The sequence below is a fragment of the Malania oleifera genome, chromosome 13 (assembly GCF_029873635.1).
Source record: "Malania oleifera isolate guangnan ecotype guangnan chromosome 13, ASM2987363v1, whole genome shotgun sequence".
Lineage (NCBI taxonomy): Eukaryota > Viridiplantae > Streptophyta > Magnoliopsida > Santalales > Ximeniaceae > Malania > Malania oleifera.
The window spans coordinates 30,095,047-30,107,656 of record NC_080429.1 but is presented as its reverse complement, the minus strand read 5'-3'; the positions used below and the strand labels follow the sequence as shown (position 1 = coordinate 30,107,656).

General features: G+C 38.5%; 1 protein-coding gene across 2 annotated transcripts in view; it reads left to right on the top strand.

The window, feature by feature from the left end:
• The window catches only part of LOC131146839 (uncharacterized), a 32,381-nt gene extending 28,903 nt beyond the window's left edge, over positions 1-3,478 (top strand). For both annotated transcript variants that reach the window (XM_058096643.1, XM_058096642.1), the window contains one exon: positions 2,507-3,478. In XM_058096643.1, coding sequence (XP_057952626.1) covers positions 2,507-3,231 — 725 coding nt within the window. In that variant the 3' untranslated portion in view covers positions 3,232-3,478. The remainder of the gene's footprint in view (positions 1-2,506) is intronic.
• The last annotated feature ends 9,132 nt before the right edge of the window (positions 3,479-12,610 follow it).

The window sequence follows — 12,610 nt, the reverse complement described above, 5'->3', positions numbered from 1 at the left end:
TGAGTCAAGTCTAAAGCCTTCGCCATCTTAAGCCAATAAAGCTTTTTCTTAAGATACAGCTTGTTCAAAATCGACTTGGACATGTATCGGCACTCCAGTTTCAGCCAAACCACCGCCTGCAAGTTCTCATCCATGACGTGACACAATACATCATCGACTAGACATAACTTGATCGCAGAAACCGCCTTTGCCTCAAGCTCCTTCCAACTTGCGTCGTTCATTTCGTTCGGCTTCTTTCTGTATAACGCCTTCACCATCCCTTGTTGCACTAGTAGATCTTTCACCCTTCGTTGCCAAAGCTCAAAAGTACCACCCCGTCAAACTTGTTCACATTGAACTTAATCGAAGAGATCCCAGCCATTATAGAACCAATAGTTATGATACCACTTGTTGTTGTTTGTTCAACTTGAGCACAGCACACAATCAATCATGAAACAATCAACAACCACTAATGCGGTCACTTAATGATGAAATATACTCAAGAAACAATCAAACAATAACAAGAAGAATAAAAAACACAACTAGAATGCACAAGATTTATGTGGTTCGATAATAGCCTACGTCCACGGGAGCAACACTTAGGTTTTCACTATGATCAATGTCAAAGCTACAATCTTTGAAGCTTACTTGAAGCTTAATCCCATCTAAGAGTACATAATGATGTTTATATAACAATCTAATGCGTACAGAAGTGTTCTAGTATAACTAAATTACATCTGTAGCAATCCCTCCGATAAGCCCAATCTACAAGCCCCCGATTTAAAAATACGTAATCTGCGCTGATGGAAATCGTCGACAATTTGGAGTAGAAGAAAACTCTTTGCAGCTACTTCATGAAACCATCGACGGTTTGCCCTCCTTAGCTACACCTTGCTTCTTTCCCTTTGTCCCTTGCGTCACGTAGCTTTCTCCGATACATGTGATCCGCTCTGAATATGAACCACATCCCCAACAATACAAAATGACTTTTAGGATCGCAATATGAATTTCATGCTCATGTTTGATATTCTTGAATGATCACTATAGTGAAATGAAAATAAGTCACTTTCCAAAAACACACCTGCTGCAAAATTGTTTATTTCTATAAATCTTCATCATTTACACAATTGTAGTTTAACTTTACCTTTTTACGTGTATTTTGTCATAAAATAAATAGTGGGTCTGGCATCAGAGCTACAACCAATGGGTAGCTTTCTAGTTCTGACACAAGGATGGTTGGGGTGAATGAGGATGGGGGTAGCAATAGGCTTATGGGGAGAGGCTTTTAAGATGTTTGTGTTGAAGGAGAGGAGAGCTATGGATGGATTTGGATGGTCATCCTTCTTGGAGTCGAGACTTGGGATATGCATTGCCTTGGCAACAACTGAGATGAGAAGAGAAGCAATACCCATTCAAAGAGGGAGGGTTGTGATGGGTGCTACTAGTTTTTATTTGTTTAGTTTGGAGTAGAATAGAATGATTAGTGGTGGGTTTGCTGAGATTGTTGAGAGGTTGTTGTGAGGAAAGGGGAGGTGGACTTGGTGGTGCTGGTGGAGGTGGAGGTGGAGGTGAGGTGGGAGTGGGAGTGGACATCTTGGTGGAGGTGAAGCTAAATATGGTGGTGCAGATGATGTGGGCCACAGGAGCAGTGAGATGATGGATGTGAGTTTTTGGTATTGATATGTTTGCTTAGGGGTATAATGGTCCTCTAAGAAATAAGGCAGGACAAAATGGTGACTCCCATGGGTGAGAGGCAGAATCACCATGCCTTCAAGCTGTGGATTAGTATTTCGGCTAGAATACAATTCATCTTCTAATCTGTGGACCAAACACATGAATTGAAATGACAGCCTCAAATTTGATTCCATTCGAAGCCTGATCTTGCAAACGAACAGGTGGTTACTATTTCCCAAAATTTTGGTTTTGAAAAAATATTTTTTGAAGTACTTGTTTTTGTTCAAGATAAAGAGCTCTTTTTTCACATTTACTTTTTTAAAATGATATTACTACAAGTACTTTTTTTAAGTGGTTCCAAATGGGGGCTTAGTTTGTATGTCACAGTCACAGGATATTATTCACCCCCTTGTAGGCAGCAAAATTTAAATGGCTAGAAGTATTTTGTTCAGTGGAAGGGGCTGTTATATCATCCTGTCACATTAGAGGTTATTGAGCTCTTTTTAGTTGTTAAGTCTGTCTAGACAGTCAGGTGGACAACATTGATCTTTGTGCCTAAAATAGCCCAATACACAGCCCTTCTGTGGGAGGAATTCTCAACTCTGAGAGGGATAGTATTATTCTGCTTGCATTTGTCATACAAATTATTGAATGAATTGACTAATCTATGGCTTCATTTAATGACTTCCTTAGTAAGATTTTGTGAAACATGAAAGTTTCGGCTACTGATTGCTTACATGAACTTGATTTGCAAAGAAACATTATTTAGAAATAATTCAATAATTCAGTTAATCTGTACCTTTTTGTTTCCCTTTTATATTCTTGTCCTCTATCTCATGAATTGTTGGTGTAGGGGGATTCTTGAAAGAGATCAATGCTCAAAAGGTTAGTTCCTCTATGTGCCTTTGCCTGGACTGGGACCCCTCAGCCACATCAATCTCAGTGGGGCATTCAGATGGTTCTATCTCAATCATCTCCATGACAGAGTCGCAGCTATCTACACTGCAAGAATGGAAAGCACATGAATTTGAGCTTTGGGCTACTTCTTTTGATATCCACCAACCACAACTGGTGTACACTGGCTCAGATGACTGCAAATTCAGTTGTTGGGATTTGCGGGATAGTCCTTGGAAGTTGGCATTTCAAAATATGAGGGTTCACAAGATGGGTGTCTGTTGCATTGCAAAGAGCCCCAATGACCCGAATAACATAATGACAGGTAGCTATGATGAATATCTTAGGGTGTGGGATGTAAGATCAATCTCAAAGCCTGTAAATGAAACTTCAATTTGCTTAGGGGGAGGTGTTTGGAGAATTAAGCACCATCCAGTTTTACAAGAGCTTGTTCTGGCGGCTTGCATGCACAATGGTTTTGCTCTGGTCAGCTTCAAAGGGGAGAAAGCTGAGGTGATTGAAACTTACACAAAGCATGATTCACTTGCATATGGAGCAGATTGGAAGAGGCAGGGCCAGAGAGACAAAAGAAATAGTCCAGTGATCGCTACTTGCTCCTTCTATGACCGGCTGGTTCAGATATGGATGCCAGAAAGTGATACCCTACATGATTTGGTGTGTTGAGTACATTTCTGGGACTGAGATGGGGATACATTTATGTTGATTGGGAAACCTCCATCCATACTTTTTTGGGTATGTATTTGCCATTGTTCATGCTTTCACTTTCTTTGTCAATAACGAGCCTTCTTGAACTGGTTGTGTCATTTTTAGATAATTGAGCTTAGGACCACTATTTAAATTAGAGCTCATGTGGCCCATTTAAAACAAAAAACATGAAATACCATACTTCTAGGGTTTGCTTTTTTGTGTATACATTGTGTGAATACTGCTCTGGCTGTCTTTCTTGATCTAGTATAATTTTTTCAAACAAAAAAAATCTAAGAAAACTATTATGCTATAGTTTGTTTTTACCCCCTGCTGAACTTCAATTTTGACATTTGTGATGAACAATGGGTTGTAAATGTCATGGCAAAAAAATTGTTTTAAAAATAATATGGCAACTTTTGTTGATGGTTGTCAACTTTCTGATAGATATTTCCAACAAGGTCATAATGTTGTTATTTTTTCCAGAACAAAGTTAGACACATATTTCTCCCACCCCAAACTTATAGATCATATGCCCTAATGCCAATGAGTTGATGTAACCTGAACAATGGACCAAAGATTTTTTTGACATATTACTATCTATATGTTTTCCTAATGCAGAACATGATGGTATAGTCCAGTAAAAGGACAATTGCTTTCCCATTCTAAGAGCTTTTTTATTTTTTTTTATTTTAATTATCTACGGTTATGGTCCCCATATTTTTCAATCACCAGCTCCTCAAAGCCATAAGCTGATTCTTCTGGAATCTGAAAGAGTGAAAAAGCTTTCTGGGTGAACCATAATTGGGTTTAGGGTACCCTGCACGTGAACCATATGACCTTTGGGAACCCTAACCCCCATTTCTTCCGGCAGTTTTGTTTGCCTGTGCTTCTCTTCTGGTCTGTGATTCTTTGCTCTTGTAGGCTACTTTAGGGATGAATTCTCATGGTTAAACTAACTCTGAAAAACATAGAAATCACATGTTTTTACTTCTCCATCAAAGGAAGTCACTTGCCTTCAAGAAAAACAGAAGTAACATGTTTTTTTTACTTCCCCATCGAAGGAAGCAGGACAGAAATCAAGTGTCACTTTCCTTCTCTAGTGTATTTACCTGCTGCCTGTTTTCAAATTTAGAATGCCGCTAAATTTTTTAAAGAAACAAGCAAAAGTGTCAAGGACAGGAAAAGAGAAGTTGTTAGGTTATGCTGTCATGTCTCAAAGATTCAATCAAGTCTTAAATGTTATTTGTAAGAGTTTATTGTGGCCAATACACCAAAACCTTACAAATTATATAGACATTTACCTTATGTTTAGGAGCTTTGATTTCAGGAATTTGGACAAACTGATTTTGTCCAAATAATGTAAATTCAAAATTCGAAATTTATGTTTCCAAAAACAGCCTCAAAAAGATGGGCAAACAACTGTAATAAAATGGCCATGCACAGGGGATAGGACAATTATAAGTTACCAATATATGTATGTATTTAACATTTCATATATCATTCAAACTCACAAAAGTCTGATACAGAATCTGTTCTGAAGTTCTTGCACCAAATTTAAGTAATAATTACGTGATTATTTCTTTAAAAAAAAAAAAAGCATGTGTCTTAAATATCATAATCAATTATGAGTTATCAAGTTATCAAATTATCAAAGTTATCGCGCTCTCTCTCTTATAGAAGAACAAGACTATCTAGCAAAACTAACTCCAATAAAAACTTGGAAGGATATTGGACGTGTCAAACATGTTTGAGATTTACTAAAAATTTTGCTAGAAAGTTTGCATGTTCATGATCTTTAGGAGTATTGTGACTAAGATGAAGAGTTGTTATTGCTAAAATGTTTATCACAACCTCTTGTCGACTTTATCATAATCTCGTTTCCCTGAAAAAGAGAATATAAAGGGTTTGAAGGATCCGAGATACTTTGGGGGACGACTCCAATGCTTAAGTCAAGAACTAAAAGGATAAGGAGAAAATAGTAACAGTATAAGGGTTGTGTGTTTGCAAGATACCCTATGTTTTTCTCAAGGTCCCCTTCTATAGTAGTTAGAGCCCTCCCCCTAATTAGTATTCAATACTATAGTGTAGGAAGGGGTTACAAAAGAAATATGGGCTTTTACTCCTACTTCTTATTGAGGGAATATGAATCTTTTATTGACGCAATTTAAATACTTGAATCATGTGCATTTGATTTTGTAAAGCCTCATTAATGCACATTGACCTTGCAAAGAAGCCTCATTGGTGTCCCCTAATCTGGCTAGTATTTTATGCCTTATCAGGTATTAATTTGATTTTTCTACTAAAGACCAAGATTTGTGGTTAACTTGTTGATAATACATTAATTATGTGAGTTGAAACCCATATTTTATGCCACTTAGTTCCGCTATAATGTTGTTAATATACCATTGAACTTGAGAATTCAAACTTCCTCTCACCTTTGTTGTTGCAAATAATTCCTCCAATCCTAGGATTTCTTGGAAATCCTCGTGGGCAGCTTAATATACATAGATGATTACCAACATGATCTAAAAGTTTAAGTCATTAGGTTTTGACCTAATCATATATATAAACATCCATCATCCACTCAATGTTTTCATAGGACAAACTCAAAAGTGAAACTCTCGATAATCTCCCCTTCACTTTTGAGTTCCAACAACTCCCTTTTTTGAGTGAAAATCGTCTCCCCTATGGGAGCAAGATCAATTCTCTAACTGGATCCAAAAGTTTAATTATTAGGTCTTGGGTCCAACCATTTTTATAGGTACTCATCATTTACTTAACTAATTAAGATATAACTTAATTAATTATTAATGATATATACACACACATATAAGAGTGGAGGAAATTGGGAAAGCGAGTAGCAAGCGGGTATAGGAAACCCTAGCTCTCGCAACGACGATGACGGCAAGACCGCCAGCCCTCGTTACGATGGTGACTTGGTGCCGTTCGGGGTTTTGCAGAGGAGACTTAGACAGTAGTTTGTGCCATCTTCCGGGATTTGCAAAGGAGAATCTCTCACGACGACGGTGTCGAGACGACGGCAAGTTTGGGAAGTGAGGGAGCCGCTTTGAGGATTTGCAGAGGAGAATCAGATGGCGGTCTGTGGCGTTTTCGGGACTTGCAAAGGAAAGTTTCTCGCGACGACGGTGGCGAGATGACGGTGAGTTTGGGAACTCTAGATCTCGCGACGATGATGGAGGGACCCCCAACCCTTGCGATGACGGTGACTCGGTGCTGTTCGGGGTTTCGCAGAGGAGATTCAGAACACAGTCTATGCCATTTACGGGATTTGCAGGGGAGAAGCTCTCCCGACGACGGTGTTGAGACGACAGCGAGTTCGGGAACGTGAAGGAAGTTTGACACCCACGAGGACTTCGAACTCTACCTCTCCCCCGCTCCACATCCCCAGCCTCCTCTTGCTGAGTGCGTTTCACTAGAGAGAAGAGTCACCAGCCACAACCACGGTTGCCCACTTCGCCGCCTGCCGAGTTTCTAGGACATTGAATTTCGGCAAGCTTTCTTCTACCAGTACTCTGAAACATCCTTAATTAGGTATGTCTCTCTTCAATTTTCATTGAAGTAAGACGCCTGCGGTCTAGGATTCAATGGCGGCGCTTGCCTGCCCTCTAGGGGATCCTTCACCAGTGGGGCCTCTTTCGAAAGGTGGTTTAGGGCCTTTGTCGTATGCCCATGTAGTATCACATTCTCATGTTGTTAACCCGTCATCTTCCTCTTTCAAACTAGCCATGAGATATCCTGTTGATGCAGATGGAGATATAGGTTTCATATTCTCTGAGGCTGAGATGAACAAAGTGGCGGAAGATTTCCGGTTTGCGTTGGTTTTGAAATTTTTGCGCTCTAGACCACCCATTGATGTTATCCGTTTGAATATCATAAAGTCGTGGGGCCTTTCGAAGATCCCTTATGTTAGTTTCATGGATGATTTTCACGTACTGGTTCAGATAAAGAATGAACGAGACTTTCTTCATGGATGGTCTTATGAAGGAAGGATTTTGGCTGGGTTTCCATTTCGTCTCTTTCAATGGACAAAGGATTTTAATCTGAAGCAGGAACCATCCTTAGCCCCTCAATGGTTATTTCTCCCTAGTCTTTCGATGCACATGTACATGCCTGATTGTTTACAGATTCTAGCCATGAGGTTTGGTCGATACCTGGGAATTGACAATGCTACGCTTAACCAAACTAGGGCTATGGGTGCGAGGATGTGCGTGGAGGTGGATTTATTGGCAGATCAACTGGATGCTTTTCCGATTGTTGTTTCTGCAAATCAGAAAATTTGGCAGGAAGTGAGGTGTGAGAAATGTCATAGACAGGGGCATTCAAAGGGGTATGTTGAGGGGGTGAAAGGAAATAGAAAATTAGAGATAGAAGTAAGGATATGAAAAATGGTAGACAATAAAATCGACAAGAAGTTTGGTGTGTGAAGAAATTGGATAAAGGAAAGGAAGTTTAGAGAGAATTGATAGATCCATGCATTGTTGAAGAACCTTTAGAGGGGGCTCATGTTCAAAAGGGTGCAACGACATCACAAATTTTGCCAGTGGTTGAGACAGTTCCGCAAAGTGAAATGGAAGATGGGGAGTTTGTTCCTGAAGATCTAAGGCCTGAAGTGGAGACTTTGCAGATGAACACAAAACAGTATGAGATTGTGCAGAGGGAGGAGATTGTTGAACCAGTCTTGGGTGCTCCCGATGCTGATATTCTAATAGTGGAAGATGGTATAGTAGTGCGTGATCAGTTGATGACGTCTAGTAATATGGTTACAGAAATTTTAGAACAAGAGTGTACAATCATGACCAGGTATGTCCCACATAATTGTGAATCGGATAGGGAGGTGGAGACAAATACTTTAGAAAAACTCCCATTGGAAAAAAGGCTTTTGTTCGGATGATGATTCACATGTTCCACTTGTTAAGTTGAAGGATATTAATGGGCAAAGTGAGAAGAAATCTCAACAGGTTATTACCCATCCAAAGAAACTTGATTTATGATTAATACAATTATAGTGTGGAACGTACGGGGTTTAAGCACGTTGAAAAATCGTTTACAAAAGTTAATGAGGAAATTTTCGCCTTCTATTTTGGTTCTTTCAGAGGCATTTTCTGATGAAAGTCTGATGTCGCAATGGATTGACTTTCTAAATTTTCTGAATTTTTGTGCAAATGCATTAGTGGGGGGTAAACGCTCATGTATCGGGTACGTTCATGTCTCAGGTAGATCGAGGGTAGTTATGACGGAATGGACTGTGGTGGTTCTGGTACGTACAATATACTACTGGATGCTCCATAGGATTGTGAGACACCTACATAGAGGAATATGACCTCTACAATTGTAAATTCGAAGCCTCGGCATGCTAGGGGGAGGTATATGGCCTCTACGAATGCGAATTAGACGCCTCAATATGCCAAAGGGAGGTATATGCCATTATAAATTGCTTCGTTGCCTGTACTGTATAATTGTCAATCCCCTTAACGAATTGTGACGGCTGGCCAGTGCTCCCCCATGCCCTCGAGCGCGACCCCCACAAGCCTCCAACGAGGCCAGCAGGATGTCTCCTATACGATGTCTGGTCAGCAGCTACAACGTCATTGTTGAATGTAACCTCATCTACACCATCATCTTTGGTAGGGGCAACTATGTGAATTGACTGGTGGGCCTCCTCCATTACGAACTGTATACAAGTTGCTACCCTTGGTGTAGCCGAACAGTCTGGGATGCAATCAAATAGTTGAATGCCCCCCAGTATCTGCTCCTTGAGTTATTAGAAAGAGTTGTATGTTAATCACATGCATTGAGTATTTTTTTCACTCACCACTATCATATGTAGAACAACAATCCTATTAATGTAGCGAATAACGATTGACTAATACCATCAACTATAACCATTCTCGGCCCATAGAAGGCTAGGTGCTGACTTTACTGTAATCCCAATAGGGGGGAGAATTGGATATTTAAAAATTTCTTTCCTATGTCAACTAACCAGCAACAATATTTCACAAACCTATGGTCAATCTAGAACGTGTGAGAAGTAAGCCAATAAATGCAATTGTAATTAAATTGCTTTAAATGAATCAAACAACCATGCATAGTATAGTAAAGCAAATGAAATAAGGATGACACCAGATGTGTTATCGAGGTTTGGCAAAAGTGCCTATGTCCCCGCCTCTAGCTCGCAAGCCCAAGGATTCCACTAGAGCTCACTTAACGGGTGGAGCAACTCCGTATACAATTAGGTCAAATTATCGGGACTGACCTCAACCTTTACATACAATCCTTTCGAGCTAGATTTTTGCCCCTTCAAGCCACGCCTAGAATACAACAGATTCACAATATAAATTTTATGTACAAAATATGTGCTTCTCCAACAAGTAGATTTGTACCAGTATTAACCAATACACATCAACCAGATAACAACTATAAGCTCAGTGCAAATATGTGTAACAATACTCAAAGTGATATCGATAAGCAATCAAGCATGCGAGTGTATTGTCAATCTATCTTTGAAACAATAAATAAATATATATCAATCTCAAGTAGGGTTTCAAAGATTTTCAAAGAGTGTAATCTAAATATCTCAAAATGATTTTCTCAAAATTTTAGCACAAGAGATACTAGAGCATAAGCTTGTCAAAAAAATTTTTGCTTCACAATCACAAAACAAGCTTAAGAGTCTTGCAATACAAATGCAAAGACTTACAAGCTAATAAGTTTCCCCACACACTAAATTTATTAATTAAATCATAGGGGAAAACTTTTGGCTTAATTCTCAATCAAAAATCAACAAGCAATCAAAAGCAATGAGAGTTTGAGCAATAATCGGAAGTGTAGGATCACTTGGAATACTCTCACTCAATATTATTTTTCAAGAGAGTGATCAAAGGAGGAGTATTCTGGCTTGTATTTGAGGAACGAACTCTCAAAAATTCAGAGGATATTTTCTTAATCAAAATCACTAATCTCTGCTTAATCTTTGCAAATAAACACATGTATATAGGCTCACCCAAAAACATAACCGTTGGGACATAAGGGTAATAATTAAATTTATTTTTAAACAAGTTTAACCCAAATAACCATATTTTACCTTTAATAACCCACGGTAAAAATAGGCCAACTCGAGAGTTTCGGTCGCCCGAACAGACATAGATGAAAAATTTAGGTTTTGAACTTCAGGTGCCCGAGGAAATGTTCGAGTGGCTGAACCGAGGAGATTTTCCAAACGCTCTAGGTTCGGTCACCCAGGGCAGGTGGAAAAGTCCTCATTTATGGTTCGGTCAACTGTCAACATTTAATTCACTTTCGGTTCGATCGCCTGACCCAAGTCAATCATAGTGACTATTCAACACTTTGGTCGATTGAAGCATTTTTAACGCCCACGGTTCGGTCGCCCAAAACCCTTTCAATTTAAGTTCAAAGTCCTGTTTTTGAATATAGATTTCCCCTGTTTTCATAGATAGTATTTGTAAGATAGTGGGGATTTTCCTAAGTGATTGTGCAAGGACCTAGGGTCTATCTAAGGTCTTTGAGCTTGTAGTTCCTATCATGCATGACATGCATTAATTATTACAGACCTTGGCTTATTAAATATTATAGATCCGAATTAAAATGAATATAAAATACAAATGTTAAACACTTTGTCTTCAAATTCTTCGAGTCACCATACGCCACCAAGAGATATGATTCTTCTCCATTTCGCGCATAGAGAAATCCTGCACACAAACTCAAGGCATAGGTTAAATACAAAGGTATTTTTCATTATCAAAACGAGATATGACCAATAGGGTCAACATTCTCCCCCTTTTTGATGATGACAAATACTTTATGCAAAAGTGGGTACAACCATGAAAGGGTCCCCCTAAGAATATGCATAAAGGAAAGAAAGACACGCAATCAAATTGATTACCCAGTTTTGCCTACTTCTCCCCCTTTTGGCATCAACAAAAGGGCTAGGATAGAAAAGATAAAGAGCAAATAGGCAAGCAATGGATAACAGTCATTCAAATACAAGACATAGTTTTAGGAAGATTTTTAAAAAATTCAACAGCATGCCGTTTGAAAATGGAGCCTTTCCCAAAAAAAAAAAATGTCTATATAACAATGACCTGATTGATTTCAAGTTTACAATTATCCACATTAATCAAATCAAATAATCCAATATATCAATAAGTATGACTTTCAACATCCAAAACGATAATATAATCATACAATGCATAATAAATAACAAAGAGAATCTCACAAAGTATGAAATATAACAATAATAGATTTACACTTTCAAAGCCTTAGTTTTCTAAGAAGAGTAGCTCCCCCTAAGATTATGCACTCAATCGTATTTCTAAGTGGCCTCTCTATTATGCATTATCAAATAGTCCAGTATATCAATAAGTATGACTTTCAGCATCCAAAATGATAATATAATTATACAATGCACAATAAATAAAAAAGAGAATCTCACAAAGTATGAAATATAACAATGATAGATTTACACTTTCAGAGCCTTAGTTTTCTAAGATGAGTAGCTTCCCCTAAGATTATGCACTCAATCGTATTTCTAAGTGGTCTCTCTACTATGCATTAGACCTAACTCACTTCTAATCTGTATAAACCTATCCTCTTGAAGAGATTTTGTTAAAATGTCAGTCCACTGTTCATTAGAACACACAAACTCAAGAGTCACATCCCCTTTCTACACATGATCACAAATAAAATGGTGTCTAATATCAATATGTTTGGTTCGTGAGTGTGAGATTGGATTCTTTGATATATTGATTGCACTAGTATTATCACATTTAATTGGAACCATATCATAGTGCAACCCAAAATCCATAAGTCGTTGCTTCATATAAAGCGTTTGAGCACAACAACTTCCAGCCGCAATATATTCAGCTTCAGCTGTGGATAAGGCAACTGAGTTCTGTTTCTTGGATAACCAAGAAACCAGAGATTGTCCTAAATAATGAAAAATGTCACTAGTACTCTTTCGATCTACTTTACTATAGACCAAGTCAACATCCATGTAACTAACAATCTTGAATGACGTATGCTTAGGGTATCACAAACCTAATTCAATAGTCCCAACTAGGTACCTAAGTATTCTCTTAACTGCTAACAAATGAGACTCTTTAGGAGCAGCCTAAAATCTAGCACACATACACACATTAAACATAATATCAGGTCAGCTAGCTATAAGGTACATGAGACTACTAATCATGCCACGATAAAGCTTCACATCAACAAGGATACCTTGCTCATTTATCAAATTTAGTGGAAGAGCTCATAGGAGTTCCTAGAATTTTACCGTCTTCTATATTAAATTTCTTGAGCAAGTCCCTATCATATT